At 40.6% G+C, this 26,991-nt stretch overlaps 1 protein-coding gene across 1 annotated transcript; it reads left to right on the forward strand.

Moving 5' to 3' along the window:
- Nucleotides 1-1,278: 1,278 nt before the first annotated feature.
- On the forward strand, nucleotides 1,279-12,565 carry NDNF (neuron derived neurotrophic factor). Its single transcript, NM_001205858.2, has 3 exons — nucleotides 1,279-1,466; nucleotides 8,697-8,821; nucleotides 10,501-12,565. Exons 1-3 carry the CDS (start codon nucleotides 1,279-1,281, stop codon nucleotides 11,892-11,894), a joined length of 1,707 nt encoding a protein of 568 aa, NP_001192787.1. The 3' UTR covers nucleotides 11,895-12,565.
- Nucleotides 12,566-26,991: the final 14,426 nt, after the last annotated feature.

Here is a 26,991-nt window from a genome sequence, read left to right on the forward strand (position 1 = left end):
CAAGTGATGGTTTAAGTAGAAGTGACCTCATAGCTACAGCAATGAAAGATAAAATTAAAGTCAAGTGATGGTTTAAGTAGAAGTGACCTCATAGCTATAGCAATGGCCTTTTAGAAACAAAACTGGCATTCAAATCATCTCAAATTATCGTAAATATTTGCATTTGACTCTCGCACTATTTAAAGTACTTCAATGTAAAAATAATATATTTCCCTAATGCTTGAATTCGCTGATGTATGTTGTCAAAGAGATAAGGGAAAACAACTCCTTTCAGAGGTTTTTTCCTGAGGAAAACTGGCACCAAATCCTCAAAGGAAGCAAAGCCTTTCATAAGCACTTGATGTGAAAAGAAACTCACCTACCTGAAGCTTCCTGTTGGGAGAAGATGCAGAAGATGCATGCAGAAGAACATGCAGAAGATGGTGTCCTTGAAAACATCCCTCCAGCAAGGGGCCCTAGAGGGTGATCCATGACTGTTTATGTTTTTTAATGGAAAGTCAGTGATTAATGCCAAAATGTAACTCAATGAAAACACTAGACTGGGATGGTAAATACATAACTCTGCCAGAGATTAAGGCAGATGACCTAACTATAGAACTTTCCAATGGTCTTTCTTGATTTGAAGTGGGAATCCAAGCTTGCTTTTTAATATGATGAAGGTTTATATATAAATGTTGTGTTTAAGAGTCTGGTAAATCTGTAATACTAGACACTGGCAAATAGCTCCCCTTGTGATTTTGGACAAATTGTTTCACCTATAAGAAAATTAAACTTACAATGTCTTAAAATCTCTGATTTATGAAAATTCGATTTGCGGACTAAGAATATTTCTATATATGTAGGATCCTTAGTCAAATTTTAAGGAAGAATAAAAATAACCATGCAGTGGTAATTTTCTGGCTCTCAATGGGTCTCTGTGATTTGTGTCAAATTTCAAGCTTTGAGGCAGTTGTATGGAGATATCTATAGTGACCACTTCTGCCATACTGAAGGGGAGATTTTCTGTCTCAATACCCAATGAAGTTAATGCACCAAGAGTTCTTGTGTTTCAAAATCTGTTTAGTATCTGAAATTCTGGTGAATTCATCATCAACTCGATGAAATGCTTTGAAAAACAAACCAGCAAAGTTGCCCTCAAGCTCATGTGTATGTATCCAAAGTACATAATACAGTTCTTTCTGTGGAAACCAAAATAGTGTTAACCATCAGAAAGTTTGCAAACTGCCCAAGTGTTTTGCCTATAGAATTAACATAAGCAATTATTTTTGTCGCCCCAGGATGGTGCCTCTCCACTGGTGTATGCTGTGGCTGCTGTTACCACTCAGCTCAAGGACCCAGAAGTTGCCTACTCGAGATGAGGAACTCTTTCAGATGCAAATTCGAGACAAGGCATTTTTTCATGATTCGTCAGTAATTCCAGATGGAGCTGAAATTAGCAGTTATCTCTTTAGAGACACACCTAAAAGGTATTCTCCCTGCAGTACTTCCTTTATCAATAAACTCAGAAAGGGTGTCTCTAAGAAAGAAAGTAAACGTTTAGACTTACTTAGTTTAGATGATTTGCAATCAATCTCTGAATGAAAGTGAAAGTGTTGGTCGCTCAGTCGTGTCTGAGTCTGTGTGACCCCATGGACTATAGCCCGACAGGCTCCTCTGTCCATGGAATTCTCCAGGCAAGAATCCTGGAGTGGGTTGCTATTTCCTTCTCCAGGGAATCTTCCTGATCCAGGGATTGAACCTGGTTATCCTGTGTTGCAGGCAGATTCTTTACCATCTGAGGCACCAGGGAAGCCCAGTGTCTGAATAGCGTTGTGTATTTTTCTCTAAGTAAGAAAAAAAGCCACCTCATGCGAAGAGTTGACTCATTGGAAAAGACTGATGCTGGGAGGGATTGGGGGCAGGAGGAGAAGGGGACGACAGAGGATGAGATGGCTGGATGGCATCACCGACTCGATGGATGTGAGTCTGAGTGAATTCCGGGAGTTGGTGATGGACAGGGAGGCCTGGCGTGCTGCAATTCATGGGGTCGCAAAGAGTCGGACACGACTGAGCAACTGAACTGAACTGAAGGAAAAAAAAATGGTAGTACCACTTCTAGTCACCAGGTAGCTCTTTGATTCTCACTGACTGTGATCTTTTGGGGGGAGAGAGCAGATTTTCTTTTCTTCTGGGTGGTAGGAAATTTCTAAGTATGACTCTGGAGGATAAATGAAATTATTTAATACATGTGATTCTTCAAGGGTTTACACTGTCTTATAAGGATATTTCTTTGATCAATATGATAGGGTTTTGAAAGCATCAAACCAGTGATGAGAAGTGACTGCTCATTTATCTTCATACCAACATCAACAAATTGAGTTCATATCATGCTTCTAAATATTTTGACCTTTAAAAATTACATATAGATCATACAAATATATATGTATCACATAAACTACATATATTTAAAGATACTTATTTTGCAGTGCCCAAACTCCTCTTTATCATATTTCAAAAACAATTTCTCCTTTTAATTTGGGGCGCCTTGGTATTCTAAAGGATAATACTCTATGTCATCATCAACAATTCATTTTCCAAAGATTGAGGTATAGCAGATCATTAGGGCATTTTTCTCTTGTCACTTCAGTTTTGATTGACACAAAGAATGGAAGGTGGGTATCTCCTTCCACTGAGTGGCAGAGTCATGTTGCCATCTGGACAGTCTGAATGAGAGTAAATAATAAGTTTACTTGTGACTGATGTGACCTGTTGTTTGGGTATCATTTCAGCACCACCTGAGTGAAATTATTCATTTTAATGAAGGTAATAGATTAGGAACTGATTTGTCAGTAATACATAAAATAATTATGGCTCTTTCAAGGACATTCATAAGAATAAGTAAAGGCACAAAATGCAAGGATAATTACACTGAAGGAACTTGATGTCTTAGTATTTACAGAGATTTAGTCTGTGAAAACAGGGGAGGGCAGGGAAGGCAGTTCTAATGATTCAAATTAGTCTTAAATATCAGCTGAATTCATGCCAAACCATTTTGCTTTTTATATCCTTTTGTCTCTTGAAATTTTTGAGTGAATCCAAATTTTTCTTTAACGATTTCTTTGATTTCCCATATGGACTTGTACACTGCTTTGCAGCATTCTTGAAAAGACAGCATTCTTTATTATGTAATCATATCACTTAATCAAATAAATAGTTTTTCCTTGATCTTCCAGTCTCTTAAAAAGTAAATAAGTTTTGGTTTTAAGAGCTGTCTTAAAATTACATTTTTTTCCTTCCAAGTAACAAGTTTTTATTATAAGACATTTCAGAACAACACATGCTCCTTTCCTCCCGTGTTTTCAGTCTTTTCATTTGTTCATTCTTTCAGTCTTTTCTTCTCCACAAACAATGATTGGAGACTTTGATATCTCCATTTGGATGTAATGTTAACTTGCACTAGTTAAAGAGTTGAAGCCACAGTCATTTCTAGAGCTAAAACATGTGACAGGAGATACGCATAGGCATTGTTGATATTACAGCTAAAGATGAAATTCCAGATAAAGTTTGGCAGCAAAGAACAGCAAAAGAAAACAGATTCATTAATTATTCTTATGTTTATACATAAATTCCAGAGTCTAAATGGTGCATGGAGTGTTTATCCCTCACTCCAGCATTATAATTTGGAGCATATTTATCACATTTTGGCCTCTCTTACTAGCCAGTGAATACCTGAAGCTCGTAAATCATATCCTATTGTCTCTGATCGCAGCTCCCTTCCACAAGTGTGCTGTGCCTGGTAGACAATACATGTTTGTCAAATTGCTGAAGTTTATTCAGATTATCTTTTATCCCTAAATCATAAGTGTTTCCATATGAAAATGTTGACTTAGAGGGACTCCCTGAAGTTTTATACGTATAATGATTACCTTGTGGAATGCAGGCATTGTTTTCTTTGTTATTGGTTGCTTATGGCCTGTATTCAAGTTACTAAGACACAGTTGCTTACTTTGGGAAACAAACTACTTTCTTGACTGAAATGAGAAGGATAATAAATGAACTTGCACATGGATTTCAGCACGGGTTAGCTCTGCTACCCACGTAAAAACCAAAAACAAAAGCAGAAAATTTTGAATACCTTTTATATTACATGATGCTAAAGAAATTATTTTGTCTTACCTAATTCTTTGTAATGTAGATAGGTTCAGTTGTATTTATGTGCTTAATATCACCTATGCAACCTGGCCAAAGGAACAAAACTCTACTGTCCAAATCTGACTGAACTGAAAATTAAACCATTTGACCCCCATCTTTATGGATGCTTAAGGTACATAAAATTTCCATACTGTGAACAATTCAATCATCTAGTTATTTTGCCTGGATGATCGTCTATCTTTATTCTAAACAAGTTGTTTTTACTTTTATAGGGGCCTCACTTTATTTGTCCTTCTACAGCCCTAAGTCCACCCTCCAATTCCTAATTCATCTTTGAATGGGGTGGGGGGGGACATATATTTCCATTCAGATTTTGTATCTTCAGGTAGATTCTAAGCATAGGTATCTTCAGGCTAGAATAAGGTGGGTGTTATGATTCTTCTGTTCTATTTATTCGTTTAGTAATTCATTAATTAAAAAGGTTTATCAAGACCTTCTGCATGCAGAAATCTGTGCTAAATGCTAGGAATAAAATGACATGGAAAATGAACCCTAAATGGGCCTTTGTGGGGAAAATGATAAATCAAATAATAATATAAATGTATGTTTATACATTACACAAATTAAACAGGTGCCCCAAGTGAAAAGTGTAGGACACTCAGAGTATGTGAGAGAACCTGAGCCACACCAGTAAGAGAAAGTGAAGTGAAGAAGTGACACAGAGTAAAGGCATGTACATTAACTATATTTCAATTAAAATTATTTACTTTTTCATATATATTAGTAAGGACTAAAGGGTGTGTTTCAGGCAGAGAAAACATCCCAGTGGCTCAAAGATGGGATTGAGTCTGGAAAACAAAAGAAGCCCTACGTGGTCCAAGCACAGAAAGCAAAAGGGATAATGACATGACCGTGACATTGGCAGAGATCCCACCACTGAGGAATTTTCAGGCTCTCTGACCAGTTAAGCACTTTTTTTCCGAAAGCAAAAAGCTAAACCTATTCATTAATTAACTGAACAAATATTTATGAAGAATTATTTTGTTCCCTAAGTTTTGAACCAAATGCTTTGCCCTCTTATAGTATGCATTCTAGTCAGGCGAGGTGGAAAATTAAAAAAAATAAACAAATGCATAAGTAATACATCAGGTAGTGATATAAGTGCTTTGAAGAAAAGAGTAGGAGAACTTCACAAGTAGGAAGGTAATATCTTCTATAAAGAGTCAGAGTAGGTCTATGGTGAGATAGTGCTTGAGAAGGGAAGTGATGCAGTGACTGATCAAGTAAGATCAACAGCCAGAGGATGAGCATCTCAGGTGGTGGTCACTCAGTTGCTCAGTGGAGTCCTACTTTTTGTGACCCCATGGACTGCAGCACACCAGGCTTCCCTGTCCCTCACTATCTCCCAGAGTTTGCTCAAACCCATGTCCATCAAGTTGGTGATGTCATCCAACCATCTCATTCTCTGCTGTCCCCATTGCTTCCTGCCCTCAATCTTTCCCAGCATCAGGGTCTTTTCCAATGAGTCAGTTCTTTGCATCAGGTGGCCAAAGTATTGGAGCTTCATCTTCATCATTGGTCCATCCAGTGAATATTCAGGTTAGTTTCCTTTAGAATTGACTGCTTTGATCTCCTTTTAGTCCAAGGGACTCTCAAGAGTCTTCTCCAACACCACAGTTCAAAAGCATCAATTCTTCAACACTCAGACTTCTTTTTGGACCAACTCACACATCTCAGGTGGAGGAACAGCAAGTAAGAGGCCCTGAGGCAATAGTGTGCCATAAATACTCCAAAGAGAGCAAGGAGCTGAGTAAAGAAGGGAATGGATGGAGGAGCCGAGTTTAGAGGTTTGGTTGGGGACCCAGATCACGGCAAGTTCTGTGGCTTTTTCTCTGAATGAAACAAGCTCTTAGGGGGCTTGTAGCAAGTGTGTTCAGATTTAGGCTTATAAGGATATTGCCTTCTGGAAGGAGATAAATAAACTGAGGAGCTCAAAGTAGAAGTAACACCATTCAGAAGGCTACTACAATGCTCAAGAAAGAAAAAACGATGACTTCGATCTGATGTTAACAGAGAAAGTGGAACAAAGTGATAGAGTCGCTATGTTTTCAAGATGAAGCCAAGAAATGTCTGCTGACTCAGTGTATGTGGAGTGGAAGAGAAAGAAAACATCAAGAATGACTCTAAAATGTTTGTCCTGAGTAACTGGAAGGTTAGGGTTGTCATTTACTGAGAAGAGACAAGAGAGGCTGATTGGGGGAGAGAATGAGAAGTTTGGATTAGACACCCTAAGTTTGAAATTTTCAGTATTATCTAGGAAAGGAAAAATGGCAAGAAGATTTGGTTTGGTCGCTAAGTTGTGTCCTATTCTTTGCAACCCCGTGGACTATAGCCCACCAGGCTCCTCTGTCCATGGAATTCTCCAGGCAAGAATACTGCAGCAGGTTGCTATTTCCTTCTCCAGGGGATCTTCCTGATCCAGGGATAGAACTTGGGTCTCCTGCATTGCAGGCAGATTCTTTACCAGCTGAGCCACCAGGGAAACTCAGAAGAAAATAGTTATTTCTAAAACTTAGTTAAGAATTCAGGCTGTGGCTTCCTTGGTGCCTCAGTGGCAAAGAACCTGCCTGCCAATGCAGGACACAGGTGTTCGATCCCTGCTCCAGGAAGATCCCACATGCCATGGAACAGCTAAGCTCGTGCGCCACAAGTACTGAGCCAGCGCTTTAGAGCCTGGGAGCTACGACTGCTAAAGCCCGAGTGAGCTAAAGCTCAAGGCCATGCCCTGCAACAGGAGACTCAACCTCAGTGAGAAGCCTGTGCTCCTCAACAGACTGTGCTGCAACTAGGCAAAGACCACACACTGCAACAAAGACCCAGAGCAGACATAAATGCATTAATTCAATTATATGAGAAAAAAAGAATTCAGGCTGACAGTTTAAATTGGGGAACCATTAACATACAAGAGGTTAAAGCTGTGAGCCTGGGTGAGCTCACACAGGGCATGAGCATGGGTAGAAAAGTGTTCTGACACGGGACCTTGGCTCACCTGGCGGGCTAGAGATCAGGGAGGGGAGAGGAGCCACAAAGGAGGCTGACAGAGCCAACGGATGTGGGGGTCAGGCGGGAGAAGGTATTGGGGTGCATGTGGAGAGAACCAAAGGGAAGAGATACTGAGGAGGTACCATTCCTAGGAGGTGAAACCAGTGAGGAAACTGTTTCCGCCCTTGCAAGATTATGGGCTTTGAAAGATAAACGTAATCATCTAAATTATTCAGAAGAAGAAGATATAGCATTGTTATACATAGGCAATATTTTTTTATTCTCCCTAAAAAGTTCCTTTGAGACCATCATTTAAAAAAATCTAAGGAGAATGTGTAGAGCAGAATGCTTTAATCTTTCAAAATGTTGTTTTAAAATCACTCAACTCTTATGACACGCTCAGTTGTGTCCAACTCTTTGTGACCCCAGGGACTGGAGTCCCCACATGGGACTTCTCTTGTCCATGGGACTCTCCAGGCAAGAATAATGGAGTGAGTAGCCATTCCCCTAGCTAGAGAATCTTCCCAACCCAGAGATTATAACCCAAGTCTCCTGCACTGCAGGCAGATTCTTTACCATCTGAGTCACCAGGGAAGTCCAACTTTTAAAATCACTAGGTTATTTACATTAACAGAAAATCTTAGTGATAGAGAAACGTGTCTTTCCACTGACTAACACAGTAATCTTTACCTTTTAAAAATATTTCTCAAATGGTGATTAGATACCTCTCTCCAAAAAGATATGGAATAGTAAAGCTGTGAGTAAAAGTCACTAATGTAAAAACCTGATGCGAAGAGCTGGCTTATTGCAAAAGACCTTGATGCTGGGAAAGATTGAAGTCAAAAGCTGGGGGCAGCAGTGAATGAGGTGGTTAGAAAGCATCACTGACTCAATGGACATGAATTTGAGCAAACTCCAGGAGATGGTAAAGGACAGGGGAGCCTGGCATGCTGCAGTTCATGGGGTCACAAAGAGTCGCACATGACTGATCGACTAAGCAACAGAACAACATCAACAATGTAAAAACATGATGATAGTGTTATTTTGCTAGAGATCAACATCCATTCTAGAAGGGCATAGCTGTAAAAATGATCTTTTGGAATAGTTAGTGCCTTAGAGTGCCCTCCATATCTTATAAATTTATCACTAAATTTATGGAAAATGCAGTACCTGTAGGGTAATGTCCCTGGAAATTCCTTTGTTGTGACTTACATTGCACTGGCAGGGCCTGGGCTAAATAACACCCCCAAACTGGGTTAATTGTTTATTCTTAACCCAAGTAACATGCAATCAACACATTTTGGTTCAACATCTAATTATGTGATACCGTGTTGATGGTAAATCTGGTTGCAGAACTTTGGGCTATGGACTTCCACAAATAATGCTGAAAGTATCATGATTTGTGTCAGATAGCCAGTTTGATTTTCTGTTAAATGAACACAAATTAAACCAAGTGATTTTTCCAGTACTCTTAGTTGTTCAGTGTGAGGACAAGCTGTCTGAAGTGGTCCACTCTCACACAGGTATTTCTTTGTGGTTGAAGAGGACAACACTCCATTGTCCGTCACAGTGACGCCCTGCGATGCACCCTTAGAGTGGAAGCTGAGCCTCCAGGAGCTGCCAGAGGAGGCAAGCGGGGAAGGCTCAGGTGAGTACCCCGACAGATCTGGTCCCAGACCTCTGGATAGATGGATGGCTGAAAGACATGAGACATGAGACATATAGCCTTCTCTTCGTAAGACAGAACAGCATGGATGCATAGGAGAAGTTGGGCATTGAGGAAGGAGATGTGGGAAATGGGGATGACATCAGATGACCATGATTTGGTAAAAAAAAAAAAAAGACTGAGACAGGTGTGGGGACTGAAGGTGCAGGGAAAGGCAAGAGGTTCAGATTAGCTTCCCTGGCTGTGGTTTGCAGTCCTGCCTGAACCTTGGAATCACCAGTGGGGCTTTAGATGCTGGATCCTGCCTCAGAGGTTGTGATTTAAATGCCTTGGTGTGTGATCTGGACATTGGTGTGTTAAAAGCCCCTATAGGTGATTTTAATATGCAACCAGGACGAGAGTATCTGATCTCTGGGGAGTAAAGGGTAGATAGGAAGAGAGAACAGAAGGGCATTTAGCACCACCTGAAAGTCCAGGATGAAAAGAAAGTCAAAAGGAGGAGTCGGTTAGGCATTTAAGGAAGATTCAGATGATGGAAAGCAAATAACGAGATACAAAGAAATAAGTAGAGTCTGTCTGAGGCCCTGGGTTGATGCTGCCCACGGCTCCCCCCCACCCTCACCCCCACTTAAGGGGCAAAGGCATCCTAGCTTTAAGTAAGGCTTGAGATTGATGGTGTGACAGGATGTTAGCAAGCTGGATATTTACAGTGATGGGGGAACTGTAATTAGGAAAATATTGAAACAGCATATGGGGAGCGATGAGACAGAAAAGGAATAGTCATGTGACGATTGTGTTCATCACATGGTTTAGGACTATGAAATTCTACATACCTCACTCTCAACCTGTGCTTGGTTGGGAAAGATCTACTTGCTCTGGCTATGCAGTCATTTTCTGGGTCCTCTCACATATGTGCACACTGATATCTGTGTGATATCTGATAACAAAAATAAAGAAAACATTTTAGTTTCAATGCTTTCCCTTCATTCCTCCTGGGCAAGTGTTCTACACACTGAAAATTATATCCTCTTACTGATGGTTTATAATCTATCTCTAATGAGACTGTCTGGTCCTACAAATAAAAGTGAAATTAGTTAAATGGCTAGCCATCCAAGTGCAAACTGGTAGAATCTTTTTGGTAAGCAGATTGACAGTAGGGATTAGTCTCTAAGAGGTTTGCAGCCTCTGACCTAAAAATTCCACTAATTGGAGTCTACTCTGAAGAAATCATTTAAAATCAGAAAGCCTTACATATATAAGAGCATTATTATAATGCTCAAAAGTTAACCAACTGTATTATTTCTATTATATAATAATAAATGAGAAAAAAGGGAGGTTTCTCTGGGTACCTATATACATGATAATAAATGTTATAAAGTTACAGAGAAAAATGGAATAGTATCAATTGCATGAAACATGTAGAAGAAAACCTGATAGAAATCAAACTATTAAAAAAAAAAAGAAATCAAACTATTAATAAAGGACTGTCTCCAGATCATATATTAATGGATAGTCTTTTTATCTTCTTGTATCTCCCAGTTTTCTACAGGAACATGTATTCTTTTTATAATGGATAAAAACTAAATTGAATTGTTACAAACACCATTTAAGGTTGTGCATACGTACTGACGTGTAGCCTGTGCCTCTTTTGTGTCTTTTAGGTGATCCAGAGCCTCTAGATCAGCAGAAGCAGCAGATCATTAATGAGGAAGGCACGGAGCTATTCTCCTACAAAGGCAACGACGTGGAGTATTTCATATCTTCTAGTTCTCCGTCTGGTTTGTATCAGTTGGAGCTTCTTTCAACAGAGAAAGACACGCATTTCAAAGTCTATGCCACCACAACTCCAGAGTCTGACCAGCCCTACCCTGAACTGCCTTACGACCCGCGAGTTGATGTCACGTCCCTGGGACGCACCACTGTCACCTTGGCTTGGAAGCCGAGCCCCACCGCCTCAGTGCTGAAGCAGCCCATTCAGTACTGTGTGGTCGTCAGCAGAGAGCACAACTTTAAAAGTCTCTGCGCGGTGGAAGCCAAGCTGAGTGCGGACGACGCTTTCATGATGGCCCCCAAACCCGGCCTGGACTTCAGCCCTTTCGACTTTGCTCACTTCGGGTTTGCTTCGGAGAACTCAGCTAAAGAGCGCAGCTTCCTGACGAAGCCTTCCCCCAAATTAGGGCGGCATGCTCACTCGAGGCCCAAGGCGGACATTCAGAAGGTCTGCATAGGAAACAAGAACATCTTCACCGTCTCCGATCTGAAACCCGACACGCAGTACTACTTCGACGTCTTCGTGGCTAACAGCGACAGCAACATGAGCACAGCTTACCTGGGTACCTTTGCCAGGACCAAGGAGGAAGCCAAACAGAAGACGGTGGAGCTGAAGGACGGGAAAGTCACCGATGTGTTCGTTAAAAGGAAGGGGGCAAAGTTTCTACGGTTTGCCCCTGTCCCGTCTCACCAGAAGGTCACCTTCTTCGTTCACTCTTGTCTGGACGCCGTCCAAATCCAAGTGAGAAGAGATGGGAAGCTCCTTTTGTCTCAGAATGTGGAAGGCATTCGGCAGTTTCAGCTGAGAGGAAAACCAAAAGCCAAATATCTCATCCGACTGAAGGGAAACAAGAAGGGCGCGTCTATGCTGAAAATACTGGCTACCACCCGGCCCAGTAAACAGTCGTTTCCCTCTCTTCCTGAAGACAGGCGCATCAAAGCTTTCGACAAGCTCCGCACCTGTTCTTCGGTCACGGTGGCTTGGCTAGGCACCCAGGAAAGGAACAAGTTTTGCATCTACAAAAAGGAAGTGGATGATAATTACAATGAAGACCAGAAGAAAAGAGAGCAAAACCAATGCCTGGGCCCAGATACCAGGAAGAAATCAGAGAAGGTCCTCTGTAAATATTTCCACAGTCAGAATCTGCAAAAAGCAGTGACCACAGAAACAATTAAAGGTCTTCAGCCTGGAAAATCTTACCTGCTGGATGTTTACGTCACAGGACATGGAGGGCACTCTGTGAAGTATCAGAGTAAAGTGGTGAAAACCAGAAAGGTCTGTTAGTCACCTCATATGGAGATGCATCACGTAGAACTTCAGGAGAGACAGAGTCACCTTAAGTAGAAACTGACTACTGCTCCCCCAGCTAAGAGAAGTTGTGACCTATACTTGTACTTCGGAAGGAAGGATATCAACGGGTGTATGTTGGAGTTTATGTAACTAATTGCTGGAGGAGCCTTGTTTGAGTGTGCCCCAGTGGTACCGCGTGTGTGTCTGATGTCCGCTGATGTCAGAGAGGACGGACGTCTTGAAGGAACTGCCATCCCTTGCTTTGACCACTGCATGGACTGCTTCTAAATTATTTTATTACCTAAAAATTTAAAATATGCCATTCATTGCACACAGCCACAAATGAAAATCATTCCTCTCAATAGATGCTAGGATATATATATATAAATATATATATATATATAAATTATTTTATAAAGTCTTGTTTCAAATGTCAGTGTTTCTATGATTGTAAACTATTCAATTCTTTTCCTGTTAAAGTACAGATCTAAGTATATTGAGTGGACAGCTCTTTAGTCAGTTATATTGTTATTGTAAATTCTTATCTGTTGAGTAAAATGTTTAAATACTATATGTATCTCATGTACAAAGTTGACATACATTATATTCATGTATATAAAATTAAAGATATTAGATTATATACTGATCATTTTCCCAAGTAGCAACCTCGGTGTATTCAATTTCCGTTCTGTCCCCAAAACTGCGCCTTTTTATAATTTGGCACCAGATTTGACTTTTTTCTAACAGAAGGCATGCTGCATCTCTCTAAACTTACTGTGGCATTAGAGAGTTACTGCAATTTGTATTTTGATTTTGAATAGGAGCTAGTTGTTGAGACTTGAAAGCACGCCAATGGACTTAAAAGGACAAGCCCCGAATACTATAGCTCAAGAAGTATTCCTTAATGACCTGAAATAGAAAAAAAAACTTCTATTTTAAAAATAAGCATCTCTTTTAAGTACAAAATTTGGGATATGACAAAATTTTCCAACTGCTTGAATGTTAGCAAAATAACTGTTTTGATTTCTAGTGGAAGCAGCGGAGCAACCATCAATTAGGACTATAATGAGAAAACTAGAAGTTATCAGTGGTCTCATACTTTTAGCTTTGATTGTTCACAAATCTTTAAGAAGTAATTTAGATATAAGGTAAAATGTAGGCAAATCATAATAGAAACCATTCATCAAAAATTCTGCGCAAGGAGCAGTTTTAGATAGTTTCACTCTGCACAGGTTCTCCACAGGTTCTCCACATGAGGTGTCATGAGAACTTTGAAGGATTCGCAAGAGTCTGGGATTTAAGTCAACTAGGCTGTGTGGCTTCAAGTACACCTGTTACCTCCCATTGTCCCTCTTTCCTGTTTATAAAATTAGGTGTGGCAGATTTGGATAAGATGATGTTATAGGATACCTTCTACAATATGACGTTGTCTTTTGTAGAATTCTGTGATTCTAAATTACAAAATGTTTCTGTAACTACAAGGGGGACAGGTGTAATTCCTTAGCCACAACCGTTCACCTCCGTGCTGGACTTCCTTTCCCGTGGTGGGCATGCATGAGCAGCATTCCTGTGCGTACAGAATCACTGTGGCTTGGGGAGTGTAAGTGGTGGTCTTTATGAAAAGACCTCCTTAGCAGAGAATATCCCCCCTAAAAATGTGTCCTCTAATTCGTGAGTGTTAAGGTATCAAAACAAAATGTACCATATTTGTATGAAACAGTTTGACAACTGAAATAACTTTTGAAAAGGAAGAAAGAACATGTCCCCAATGGCTAGTAACTAACCAACTTGAAAGAACTTTAAAACTGACACTGTCTCAGAGATGTTCTATCCTGAATTATAAATTCAGTGCCTTTGGAAGGAGAATCAGCTTTCTCATATTATTCACAACTATGTTATTATAGAGCAATGTGCTAAATGGGACCACAGTGAATCCAAGAGTTATTGTAGCTTCTGAAGGTGATGGACTTAATTCTCAGATATTGCTAAAGGCCTGGGAACTGGGCCAAGTCAATTTAACCAAGCCTTTACTTTTCAGCCAGATGGAATGGTGGTTTCTATATAGTCTGGATATATCAGAAAATTCTTTCATGGTCCCAGAGAAATTTGCCTTTTAAAAAGTATAGGAAAATTAAATACACATTGTGAAACTTCTTTCACTCATAAAGGAAGAGAGCAACCTATTAAAAATAAAGCTCTCTTATTTCCTGATGTGTTTAGATTTTAGGAGCATTCAGGTGAACTCAGAACAAGAAAGGAAAATTTGTTCTTAATTAATAAAAGAACTAGAACATAGCTAATATGAAAGCACTGTCTTTTCTCCATTAAGCTCTAGAATAGCTGTATTGAGAATAGGGCATTTAGAATCCCAAGAACAGCCATAATACCATGGAGGAGACGGGATCTTTGAGAATATTTCATTCAAGTTCAGTATCTTTATTTTTTAGGCTCAAAAATAAATTGAAGACCAGAGAAATGAAAAGAAATTTCTCATAGTCAAAACAAGTAAGTAGTGGAATTGCTTCGACTCCAAAATGCTTACTAGAATATAAATCACCGATTCTTGGGGGGAAAAGTCATTTAAGGATCATTTTCCAAAAGGAAATAAAAATTTTTTTGTATTTATGATTTCAAAGCCACTTGTTTTTACAGACCATTTCAAATTTCCTTAAGAATATGTGTGTAACCTTAACTGACAACTTCAAACTTGTAAAAAAAAATACTGTTATTTTTAGAAACAAAGTATTCTAATCTAGGTTTACATGTGCACACAAACAGAGGCTGTAACATCATTAGTCAATTGTTTTAACCTAAAACTATTTAGAATCTATTTTTAAAAAGTACATAGCAGGTGATTTTCCTAGTTAAAATACTTTATAATCAATGTTTAGATTAATTTTTAAAACATTCATCAAAGGATTACTGCTGGAAAGGACATATGCATTGCTTATTTTAGTTCCTAAGAATAAACTTGAAAAAGTTATGATTTTATATCCTGAAAAGCCAAATGAAGAGTGACTTCAAGTAAAAAATCACTTAGAGGAACTTTAGAGTTTGAAACAGGTTTTAATGGTTCTGAATAGTTCATCTTCAATGAAAACACAGACACACAAGTTTTAAATACAATTCAAGGCATCTGTTTGACCGGAAACAAATTGGGATCTCTTCCAACACTTTACTAACACCTCTTAGAGATCATCTGGTTCAACTCTCATTATGTAGATAAGGGTGTTGAGGTCAAACCGAGACCAGACCCCAGATCCCTGCACTCTCCATTTAATGATCACCCAGTGCGTTGTAAGCACGTCTTCACAAGGCATGCAACAGCTTACCCAGACTACACGCTTTTGCCTCTCTTCACTGACTGGCTTCAGAATAAAACTAGCATCTAACTCGAGGAGCAAGGCCATTTGGAGCATCTCCATACACTTCCTTTCCCACTGAGATAGAGTGCAATGGAGGTAAAGTCAGCTGGGAAGTCGCTTTGGGTCCTCCCCCAGGACCAAGCAGAGTGACCGTGGCCAGATTTCAGCTGTCCTTTGTTTGAAGTTGTCTGGGGGACCTGGGAGACATCGGGGCACACTCATCATTGTGTTTCTCCCAGAGAGTTTTGGCCAGAAAAATATGCAATGGCTTGGGATTTGGGTATCTGTTATTGTTTTGAAGGTGGGAAATGGGAGAGATGAGAGGAGAGAGAGGAAATGGCATGTGAAGGGAAATATGTTGTTGTTTAGTTGCTAAGTCGTGTTTGACTTTTTTGTGACTCATGGACGATAGCCTGCCAGGCTCCTCTGCCCATGGAATTTTCCAGGCAACAATACTGGAGTGGGTTGCCATTCCCTCCTCCAAGGGATCTTCCCAACCCAGGGATCAGCCCACATCTCCTGCATCTCCTGCATTAACTGGTGGATTCTTTACCAATGAGCCACCAGGTAAGCCTTCCAGAAGAGTATAGTTTTTCTGTACTTTTCTTTCTCTAACTGGCCTGAGATATCAAGGAAAGTGAGAGAGCTAACATAGCTTAATTTTATTAAGAATTTGGATTCTGTCCAACACAGAACCTGACACTAGAAAATGTGACTTAGATCACCACCCACTCTATTAAAATCGCATCACACTATTTGCTAGGAATGATTGATCATGTATCTGGGTAAGATGTCCTTCATTTCTATTTATTTGCATTCCTCTTCCTCCATCTTTGAGAACTAAGTTTAGTAATCAAAGTTTAGAGATGAAGTTACTTAGAATGACTTTTCATATCCACCCTGATACCTCTTTCAGATATTTTCTAATATTCTTTTAAAGTATAAAAGAAATTGAAGGCTATCAATCACCATCATGGGAAAATAGTTGGTTCCAAGACTGAACAGTGCAAGGCCCTAGTTATGTTTCTATGTTGTCTTTATCCAAATACTGATGAAGATCGTGTGGCATCAAGTGTTAGAGGGGAGGAGATTCGTACAAGGTGAGACACTTGAGTCCTTGGAAAGAATTCCTTCAAAAACAGAAACAAAAATGAATGTAACACCTCATCCCATTGCTCTACAGGAGAGAATTTTCAGAAAAGTGTAAGGTTTTCTGTAAACTTTTAGAAACTTACAGGCTAGAAATTTTGAAGGAGAAGCACGTCAAGCAGCCTCCCAGGATGTGGACATGTCCCGAGACTTCAGAATTTGAAATAATTTTATAAATTGAGACTAATGTGTAAAACAGAGAAGTCACAGAATATGGGTTCTTGTTATGCGTGATGAGATCCAGATAGAACAGTTAAAAAAAAAAAAGCCATCTTACAACTATTAATAAGAGAAGCGATGAATGCATTGTTTTGTTTTTGAGTCCAGTATTATTGTCAGAAACTGGTGAGCTTTAGGAACCAAAATGTTTCCAGTCTCTCTCTTCTTGTGTAAATACTGCCAAGATTAATAGCCAGTCAAATGACTATTGGAAAGGAGCAGATGTTCATTTCTGGTCGATAGTTAGCCCTTGGTGTAATCTTCCTACATTGCATAAATATGGCAGCACAGAATAACAAAAACAATTATTTTAAGATACACTTGACAAGACCCTTAAATGTGCATATTTAGTTATAACTTGGACAGGATTTTGCTTCTGAGAAAAATCATTTGTGATAAACAGAACCAAGTATATTAATACATAGCATTGTTACAGGTTTGACTGTTCAGTCTTGTCTCTTCCTATAAAATGAACTTAGACCTGTTAAAGAAAGTTAACATATAGCTACTTTTACCATGCAGGCTGTAAAAGTTCCCCAATGCCAAAGCAACAAGCAGTTTTTGGAAGCCATTTGTTACCCTCAAAAGCCACAGTGATGTCTCATAGGCCTCTGCCTTTATTTGACCAATTTTGTGCCCTTCTGTAGATCCCTATGACAAAAATAAGCGGACTGTGGCTGGACCATTAAGAGTTATAAGAACCGATATAGTTTTCTGTGTTAGCAATTTGCTAAGAGCAACTGGTATAGTCAAAAATACAGCCTATTTCCAGTGGCTGTGTTTCCATGTATCAGCGGCCACAAGTGGCCTTAGTGACGGTTAAGGCTTCCTGGTGCTTCTGAACAGAGTAAGAACTTGACTTGAGACTGGTAAGGAGGCAACTGAAACAACTAAGAGAGATCAATTAATATACATATTTTTTAAAAAACAAAATTCAACCAATTTTACTATGGTAATATATTATTTTAAAAACATGTTTTTAAAGAAATAACAGACTCTTTTAGCTATTTTTAATGGCAGTATTGAATATCTCCTTCCTGCTGAATAAAGCTTGCCATTCTTCCTTAAATGAAGAGGCCAAGAGCTAAATTACAGGTTGCCCAATTTTGCTTTTTTTCCGTCATGCACATGATCATGGGTTCTCTTGGCTTATCCATGGGTGATCTTCAGGTTTGGGAAAAGATGACACAGATATGAAAGCAGGGTAAGATCTCAACACTTAAATTTAAATTACTTGCATTTTGTGCAAGTTCTGTTGACTAATGGAAGAGAGCTGGACTTCAAATACAGCTGTGTCTGCGCAAACTTGACCACTTTGAATACTGAAGTCTGGTTCCTCTGCCAATTCCATGGGCAAGAAATTCCGGAGGCCTGAATTGAAATGTGCAGATAAATACTCAGTGCTGGGGTTCTTGGTGCCAAAGCACACAGAATACTTACGTCTGCTATGGAAATCTTGGAAGAACAGAACTTCTGTTTTTAATATCTCTGAGGATTTAGAACAGTTCTTAGACGACTTATTACCTTTCATAAAACTGACTCCTACTTTAAAAGTCTCTTGGTGGCTTACCTATATTAAAAAGAGGAAAAGAATACTTTTTGATTCCACTGAGTTTTCTCTTCTCTATTGAATTTAAACAAGCTAATAAGAGAAAGGACAGCAGAGGAAAGAGTGTAGAAATGGGACTTCAGATGTGTGGGTTTTTTTTAACTTCTGTGGTCTTAAGCTTTCTCATTTGTCAAAAGAGAAGGGTGATGATGTCTAAGATTCCTTTTGGAAAAGCAGGGAAACTAACAACCTTTAAGCTCCTACTGAGTGCCAGGCATGTGAAATACAATTACTTAATCCCCATAACAACCCTGAGATGAAGACATTATTGTATTTACCTTGAACAGACAAAGAACAAAGAAATTGCATAATGTGCTCAAGGTCACAAAGTGAATAAAAACTGGATACACCTCTAGCTCCAACTGTATGCATCCTTCTATTTCCATCTGTGTGGTGTGAGCTCTATACTTATTAGTGAACTTATAGAATAGAATACAAGGAGGAGAAAATTCATAAACATGGGGAAAGCTTAAATGTATTTAAAGGCTAGCCTGGACATTTATCAACAAATTATCTTTGACATGGATACATATGAAGAGCTAGAGACAGAAGAGAAATAACACACAAGGATCTCTAGGTTCCTCTTCCTGTGTAGAATTTCTCCATTTAAGGATGTCTTATGCTATATCACAACCTTTCTTGGTGTTTGTTTCTGTATCTCATTATACAGAACTTGCTGTAATGCTTACATATGATAAAATGTGTCTGTAATGTGAGACCAATAAACCCTTATTTTGTGTTTTAGCATATAGAATTGTCTGTGGTTGTTTGGGCTTTTGTACATATTCTCTTTCTTTTGTTATGGTTTTTTTTTTTAATTTTAATTGGAGGATAATTACAATGTTGTATTGGTGTCTTCGGTATAACAACGTGAATTAGCTCTAAGTGTACACACGTTCCGTCCCCCTAGATCCTCTCTCCCGCCCCTACCCCCATCTCACCCTTCTAGGCTGCCATGGAGCTCCAGGCTGAGCCCCTTGTGCTGAACAGCAGTTTCCCCCTAGCTATCTATTCCTCAATTGCAATGTATGTATTTCAGTGCTCTGCTCATGGGAGATATTTACTGGGCCGTTATTATGTGCAGGGCCCTGAGCTGAGTCATAATGTGATAATCTACAGGGCAATCTTCTGAGGTCGATATTTTCCATGTTTTACTGATGAAGAAACCAGGTGTCAGAGAGGTTAGGTAACTCCCCTGATATCACACAGCTGATAAGGAGCACAGCCCACAATCAGACCCAGGGCTATAAATAATGCCAACGTGAGAAGAGGCAATTCTCACTTCCTGCCTTTGGGAGAGAACTCCTGATTGTGCTTTGCCAGGAATCCACTGGTACAAATTTACTTTTAAAGTTTGCTGGACTTGTGCTCATTCTACTAAGGACTTGCTTTATTGGCACATTGAGTATTTGCTGACAGTCTCCTGATTCACTTCTTTATGCCTTGGCTCCCATATAAGTTTTTCCTACGTACTTGGCATTTAAGAAGCTCACACAGCCACCACTATAGTCTCAGTTTGGAAGCTGGTGAACTGTGTCCTGCCTGGGGAAACGGCACCTGATAAGAAGATTCCAGAATCACTTTTGGGGTCAGTGAGTTAGCTGATATGGTTTCCTTGGTTGAACTCTTTCCTAGACAGTGCCAGGAAGAGATGAGGGCTCTGTTGCCCCTTTAGCCCCTCCCTCATTTAAAAAAAATTTTTTTTTTCTAATTGCTAAGGTAGGGTTTGTTATAAAAAATAAAACACGACCTAAAAACTTTCTAAAACATAACTTGAAACTTCACTCTAATTCTATTCCCCCCAAAAAACTATTTTTAACAATTCTTAGTTTACATTGATTTGCATTCTAATACTTTTTCCTTCCCTGTATATAAACTAATATTATTACCATTCATTTTTATCAAATATGGGATTGTACTAAACAGACAAGTTTTGCAACTGGCTTTTTTCATTGAACTTGGTATTTGGGCCCACATTCTGTGTCAACTTGAGCTCATTCTTGGTTTTTTTTTTAAGTTTTAGCCATATTTTTATTTATTTCAACATACCAAAATTATTATCATTTCAAGTGAAATTAATTTTTACAACTGAAATTCTGTACATTCTTTATATCATACCCAGCTCGGAAATTCAGCGTGTCTGTTACTCTTAGCGCACCTCAGTTAGGGCTTACCACTTTTCAAGCATACAATAGCCATCTGCACAAATCTCCATCATATTTGCACAGAACCACACCTCTCCTGCATCATGCTTGTAGCGCATCTGCAACTACATCTACAGTTTCTCTGCCAAACCTTCCACATCATCTGCAAACACAGCCACAGGTCAGGGACCCACCCTTATCGATCTCATTCTTTTTTTGAATTGGAGTATAGTTGCTTTACAATGCTGTGTTAGTTTCTGTTGTACAACAAAGTGAATCAGCTCTACGCATACATGTATCCCCTTTCTATTGGGCCTCCCTCCCTCCCGCTCCACCCCCACTCACCAATCGAAGTCACCACAGAGTACCACGCTGAGCTCCCTGTGCTCGACAGCGGCTTCCACTAGCTCTCTATTTTACCTACAGACATGACTGAAGCGACTTAGCAGCAGCAGCAGCAGCAGCAGTATACATACAGGAGAAGGCGATGGAACCCCACTCCAGTATTCTTGCCTGGAAAATCCCATGGACGGAGGAGCCTGATAGGCTCTAGTCCATGGGGTCATGAAGAGTCGGACACGACTGAGCGACTTCCCTTTCACTTTTCACTTTCCTGCATTGAAGAAGGAAATGGCAACCCACCCCAGTGTTCTTGCCTGGAGAATCCCAGGGATGGGGGAACCTGGTGGGCTGCCATCTATGGGGTCGCACAGAGTCAGACACGACTGAAGTGACTTAGCAGCAGCAGCAATATACATACAGGGGATTCCCTGGTGGCTCAGATGGTAAAGCATCTGCCTGCAATGCAAGACCCAGGTTCTATCCCTGGGTCGGAAAGATCCCCTAGAGAAGGACATGGCAACCCACTCCAATACTCTTGCTGGAAAATTCCAGGGATGGAGGAGCCTGTTAGGCTACAGTCCATGGGAATGCAAAGAGTGGGACACAGCTGAGCAACTTCACTTCACTCACATGCGGGGCTTCCCTGGTGGCTCAGCAATAAAGAATCTGTCTGCAGTGAAGGAGATTCAGGTTTGATCCCTGGGCCAGGAAGATCCCCTGGAGTAGGAAATGGCAGCCCACTCCAATATTCTTGCCTGGGAAATCCCATGGACAGAGGAGCCTGCAGGGCTACAGCTCATGGGGTCACCAAGAGTTGGACACAACTTAGTGACGAAATCAACACTACCACATACTTCAGTGCTCCTCTCCCAACTCGCCCACCCTCCCCTTCCGCCCCTGTGTCCACATGCCTACCCTTCACATCTGCATCTCCATTCCTGCCTGTGGATGCACCCAGAGTTTGTCATGCAGAGTGAAGTAAGCCAGAAAGAGAAGCAGAACTATTGTATATTAACGCTGTATGTACAATCTAGAAAAATGGTACTGATCTCGTTCTTCTTTAAACATTGGTTCTTCCCAGACATTCTCCTCAGATGTGTGAAATGTGTATCAATCTGAACACACAATGATGGCCTCTGTCAGTTACATATTAAACCATCCTCAAATTCAGGCCTGAATCATCACTGACGTCTCCTGTGTTCATTATTGTATATAGGCATCCTCTCCCAAGTGACAAACTCTCTCTTTTACCTCTCATTAGGCTTATCTGAGCTGCCTAGTCCTGGATATTCTGTTTCCATCCCAGGAGGGCCTGCATCGCCCAGTTTTAGCCAGCATCCTGATAGGTCAGTTTAGCAGGAATCCCTCATTCTAGAATCAGAAGACTCAGGCCAAACTTCTCAGCCTTTTAATTAGTCAGTCCCTCAGTCATGTCCAGCTCTTTGCGATCCCAAGGCCTGTAGCCTCTGTACTCCGGCTCCTCTGTCCATAGAATTCCCCAGACAAGAGTACTGGAGTGGGTTGCCATGCCCTTCTCCAAGGGATCTTCCTGACCCAGGGATCGAACCCACGTCTCCTGCATTGCGGGCAGATTCTTTACCGACTGAGCTACTAGGGAAGACTCTCATCCCTTACCACCTGCCAGATAATAACTTTTCACCCCAGCCTGCTTTCAACAAGAATCTCAGTAGATCAGTTTAGCAGGAATCACCATGCATGTGTGCTAAATTGCTTCAGTCGTGTCTGACTCTCTGCAACCCCATGGACTGTAGCCCACCAGGCTCCTGTGTCCATAGGGTTCTCCAGGCATGAATACTGGGCTGGGTTGCCGTGCCCTCCTCCATGCCCTTCCTGACCCAGGGATGGAACCCGCGTCCTGTGTCTCCTGCATTGGCAGGAGGGTTCTTTACCACTATCACCACCTGGGAAACCCAAGAATCACCATCCTCTCATCACAATTTTTGCTCCCCTGACTCCTCCTCCCACCCTGCTCTTTGACTGTATATCCCCTTTTGTCTTTGTTGTATCTGGAGTTAAGCGCAATCTCTCTGTACTACGCTACCCCATTGCAGAAGTCCCTACATCTACTGCAACAGTCCTGAAAACAGTCTACCTACTATTTGAACAAGTATCAGAATAAATGTTTGTAACACTCATAAGTACTTTCAGACCTTGACTTTTCTGTAGCCTCATCAGTGTCTCTGTGGGCGTGCTCACCACAGTGTGGAATACTGCTGAGGGTTTCACACACATGATACTGACAACCGGGTAACTATATTCGATTGTAATTTCAAAGGAAATGTTTCTAAAGCCCAGTTTAAGTGATTTTTATATTAACATTTATATCTAACACTCTTTGGGAGGATCTGTGTTCCTGCTTCATACCAATCAAATTGACATTAGCAAGGAAAGCTGAGATTCCATGTAGAAATTGTCCCTGAGTCCACGGGACATGGAAGTTGGGTTAAAAGCAGGTCATCGCCTGCCTTCTCTTTTGCGATCACCCTCATAAACCTCCACCCTCCACCCACTTAAAACAATGAGAGCAAGGAACCAAGTCATTTCAAAGCAGTGCTTCAGTCTACATGTGTCTTGAATTGTAATCAGTTTTGTGTGAGGAGTAAGAATAGCGAGGAAAATGTCTCTTATGTATTCACCCAGCGCTCCTAAACAATTGGAGGGAAAACAACAAACATCTTCAAGCCATCTTGAGACTTTCTCCTCCACAGGCAGCTCTTTGGAGTGTTCAGGTAGGGGACTGAACTGCGGGCATCAGTGAGGGCAGAGACTGGGCCAGCAAGGGCAGAGTCTGATCCTCTCGGGATTAAATGTTATAGCTCTCTTCTCTGTTGGGAGCTTGAGCAAATACCTTAAAAAATCCCATTTCATGCTCATTATAAATTCTGGTTAAATGAAGTAACCATAAGAAGTAAATTGAAACTACTCTCAAGGGATCTATAGAAGACTGAACTAAGAATTGGAGAGTATTTTTAAAGACTATATAATAAAAATGATTATTGAATCTGCATTTTGGGTAAGATAAAATATAAACTTATGCCAACATCTGGTTTCTTTTACAAGTCCTGATTTTTATATATTTGCAAAAAAAAAAAAAAACAAAAAACCTTTGTGTATCTATATAAATACACAGAGGATATAAAGTTATTTATAAAACCATATATGGAATATAAACAAAAAAAAATCTTTCTTGGATTTATGCTTTATTGTCCCAGAATAAGAATGTTTTTGCCTTTGTTTGGTTTTCTTATAATGATTTTCTTTGCTTCACAAAATTAATCAGAGAGCTTTCCTTCTCTCTATATCCTCAGAAACAATCTGTAGACTATTAGGAGTTATTGGTTCCCTGATAAAACACACTGGTGAACTATATGGTTCTGTTTTCTTTTGGAGCAATGTGATTATTTATTCTATTTACTTATAGTATTCACTCAGGTTTTCTATTTTATCTTGAAGCAAAATTTAATCTGTATTTTCTTTAAAATTTGTCATTTTACTTAAATTTCCAAATGCACTGTTTCACATTTGTTCATAGTATTATGTTCTTTAAATATTTTATATCTTTATCATTTTGTGTCTTATTTCTTCCCAAGAGCTTGTCAATTGTTTTATTCCCCCGCAAAAGCAGTTTTTAATTTTATTCCTCTTTTAAATTGTTTCTTTATGTTTTGTTAATTTCTGATGTTATCTCTTGCTTTCTTCCTTCTGCTTTCTTTGCATTTAATTGCATGAGTTGATCACTTAGCTTATTTATTTTTACTTTTTTCATTTTGTAACAGTACAGTTTAATGTGTGCAAATTTTAAGAAATCATTTAGGAGGTCAGGGGATCCCAGAAGGGAATATAGATTTTGGCCAAAGGATCTAACTGTATTACAAATGTATGTGAAACAACACCATGGAAGGGGCAGGTTGTTAACGTAAGTAACTTTGCAAATGAATAGAGTTTGTAAAACTAAGGGCAAAAGAAATATACATGAGCACTATAGTCCAGCTGGTAGAGTTGCTTCCCATGGGGGTAAGTATTAACAATTCTGATGCTGCTGTAAATAAATCCTAGAATCGGACAATAGGATAAATGTATTGCAGATGGGCAAGCAGGATTCTCACTGTTGGAATGGGAGTTTACTGATAAACAAGGAGAGGAGTCTGGGATGATCCATATGATGGTGATGAAATAGAGCTGGAGCATAAACTCATATTTAGAAAAATAAAGATATGGTTGGTCACATACAGAAAAATGTATCAATTTGTGTATATACATGGATTAGTACTGTTGTTGTTCAGTCATTTGTGTCTGACACTTTGACACATGGATTGCAACATGCCAGGCTTCGCTGTCCTTCACTATCTCCCATACTCAAACTCATGTCCATTGAATCAGTGATGTCATCCAACCATCTTGTCCTCTGTCATCCCCTTCTCCTCCTGCCTTCAGTCTTTCCCAGCATCTGGGTCTTTTCCAATGAGTCAGCTCTTCAAATCAGGTGGCCAAAGTGTTGGAGCTTCAACTTCAGCATCAGTCCAGTATACACACACATATTTCTATACTCTGTCAGTGAGAGAGCATAGAAGAAATGTCACCTCTGTAGCAATCAGCACAACTCTCAGCCAGATCTTGGTTTCTGTCTTAGTTAAATGGAACTGGACTCTATGACCCTTGCTTCCCACGTTCTCAGCCTGCCTTTTGTCTGTGGAAAAACGTAAACCAAAGCATAAGTTTAATCAGAGAACTGAGAAGATGCAGAAACAAAGGAAAACAATCCAACAAGATTAATAATAGTTTAGTCATTAAGCCTAGTCAGGGGACTTTCGTTCCTCTTTAAGGGTTATAGTGGAGAAGGCAATGGCACCCCACTCTAGTACTCTTGCCTGGAAAATCCCGTGGACGGAGGAGCCTGGTGGGCTGCAGTCCATGTGGTCGCTAAGAGTCTGACAACTGCGAGACTTCACTTTCACTTTTCACTTTCATGCACTGGAGGAGGAAATGGCAACCCAATCCAGTGTTCTTGCCTGGAGAATCCCAGGGACGGGGGAGCCTGGTGGGCTGCCATCTATGGGGTTGCACAGAGTCGGACATGACTGAAGCAACTTAGCAGCAGCAGCCGCAGTAAGGGCTATAGATAATATTCTGAGCCTTATCCTTGGAGTTATGTTGTAAATCCGAGGCCCCCAACCTTTTGGGCACCAGGGACTGATTTCGTAGAGGACAGTTTTTCCATGGGGACCAGGGGTTGAGGGGGATGGTTTCAGGATGATTCAAGCGCATTGCATGTATTGTACACTTCATTTCTAATCTAAGGCTGCCACTGATTTTACAGGAGGTACTGGTCTGCAGTCCAGAGGTTAGGGACCCTGTTATAGATACTGAAACCCCACCAGGAGGACAAAGTTAACCACATAATGACCAGACTGTAGCCATGACTTGAGCTGCCATAATTCCCATGACTGTCAGAGCCCACTGTGCTGTTTATGCATGTAGCCTCCTCCCTCTGTCTATAAAAGCTCTTGCCGGCGTTTAAAATAAAGCAAATTTTCCTTCAAAGCAACCTTGCCTCTTTATTGGACCCCACTTTGGGGAACAGCTTCGGCCCCCACACGGGGCGACTGTTCTCTCGCGATATTTGGCTGCCCGGGTTTCCCCGGTTGAGCCACAGCCATGACACCACGCTAGGAGGGCTGTGAAGAGCCTGCTGCCTCACGGCTAGCTGGCCCTGAAAGGGAGATCGTGGGGTAGTTCCTAGTAGCTGCCGAAATCATTCGTTTCTGGGCTCCTCCCTAATTCTCACCTGCTCTGCTTGGCACTGGTTACCAACTCATGATTTTCCTTGGTGGAGGAGCATGCACCTGGACGAGCTGATGAGTGTCGAACCCAAGTGAAGTTGCGCCCGGGCAAGCTTCCTGTTTGCACCCTGAGTGTCATGTGGGCATTTTGCCAGTTAGTTCTGACGTGTGTCTGACATTGAGGGCCATTTGAGTTGCTGCCCCTGCTGCTGCTAAGTCGCTTCAGTCGTGTCCAACTCTGTGTGACCCCATAGATGGCAGCCCACCAGGCTCTCCCATCCCTGGGATTCTCCAGGCAAGAATACTGGAATGGGTTGCCATTTCCTCCTCCAATGCATGAGAGTGAAAAGTGAAAGTGAAGTCGCTCAGTCGTGTCAGACTCTTAGCGACCCCATGGACTGCAGCCCACCAGGCTCCTCCATCCATGGGATTTTCCAGGCAAGAGTACTGGAGTGGGGTGCC

Source organism: Bos taurus, chromosome 6 (assembly GCF_002263795.3).
Source record: "Bos taurus isolate L1 Dominette 01449 registration number 42190680 breed Hereford chromosome 6, ARS-UCD2.0, whole genome shotgun sequence".
Lineage (NCBI taxonomy): Eukaryota > Metazoa > Chordata > Mammalia > Artiodactyla > Bovidae > Bos > Bos taurus.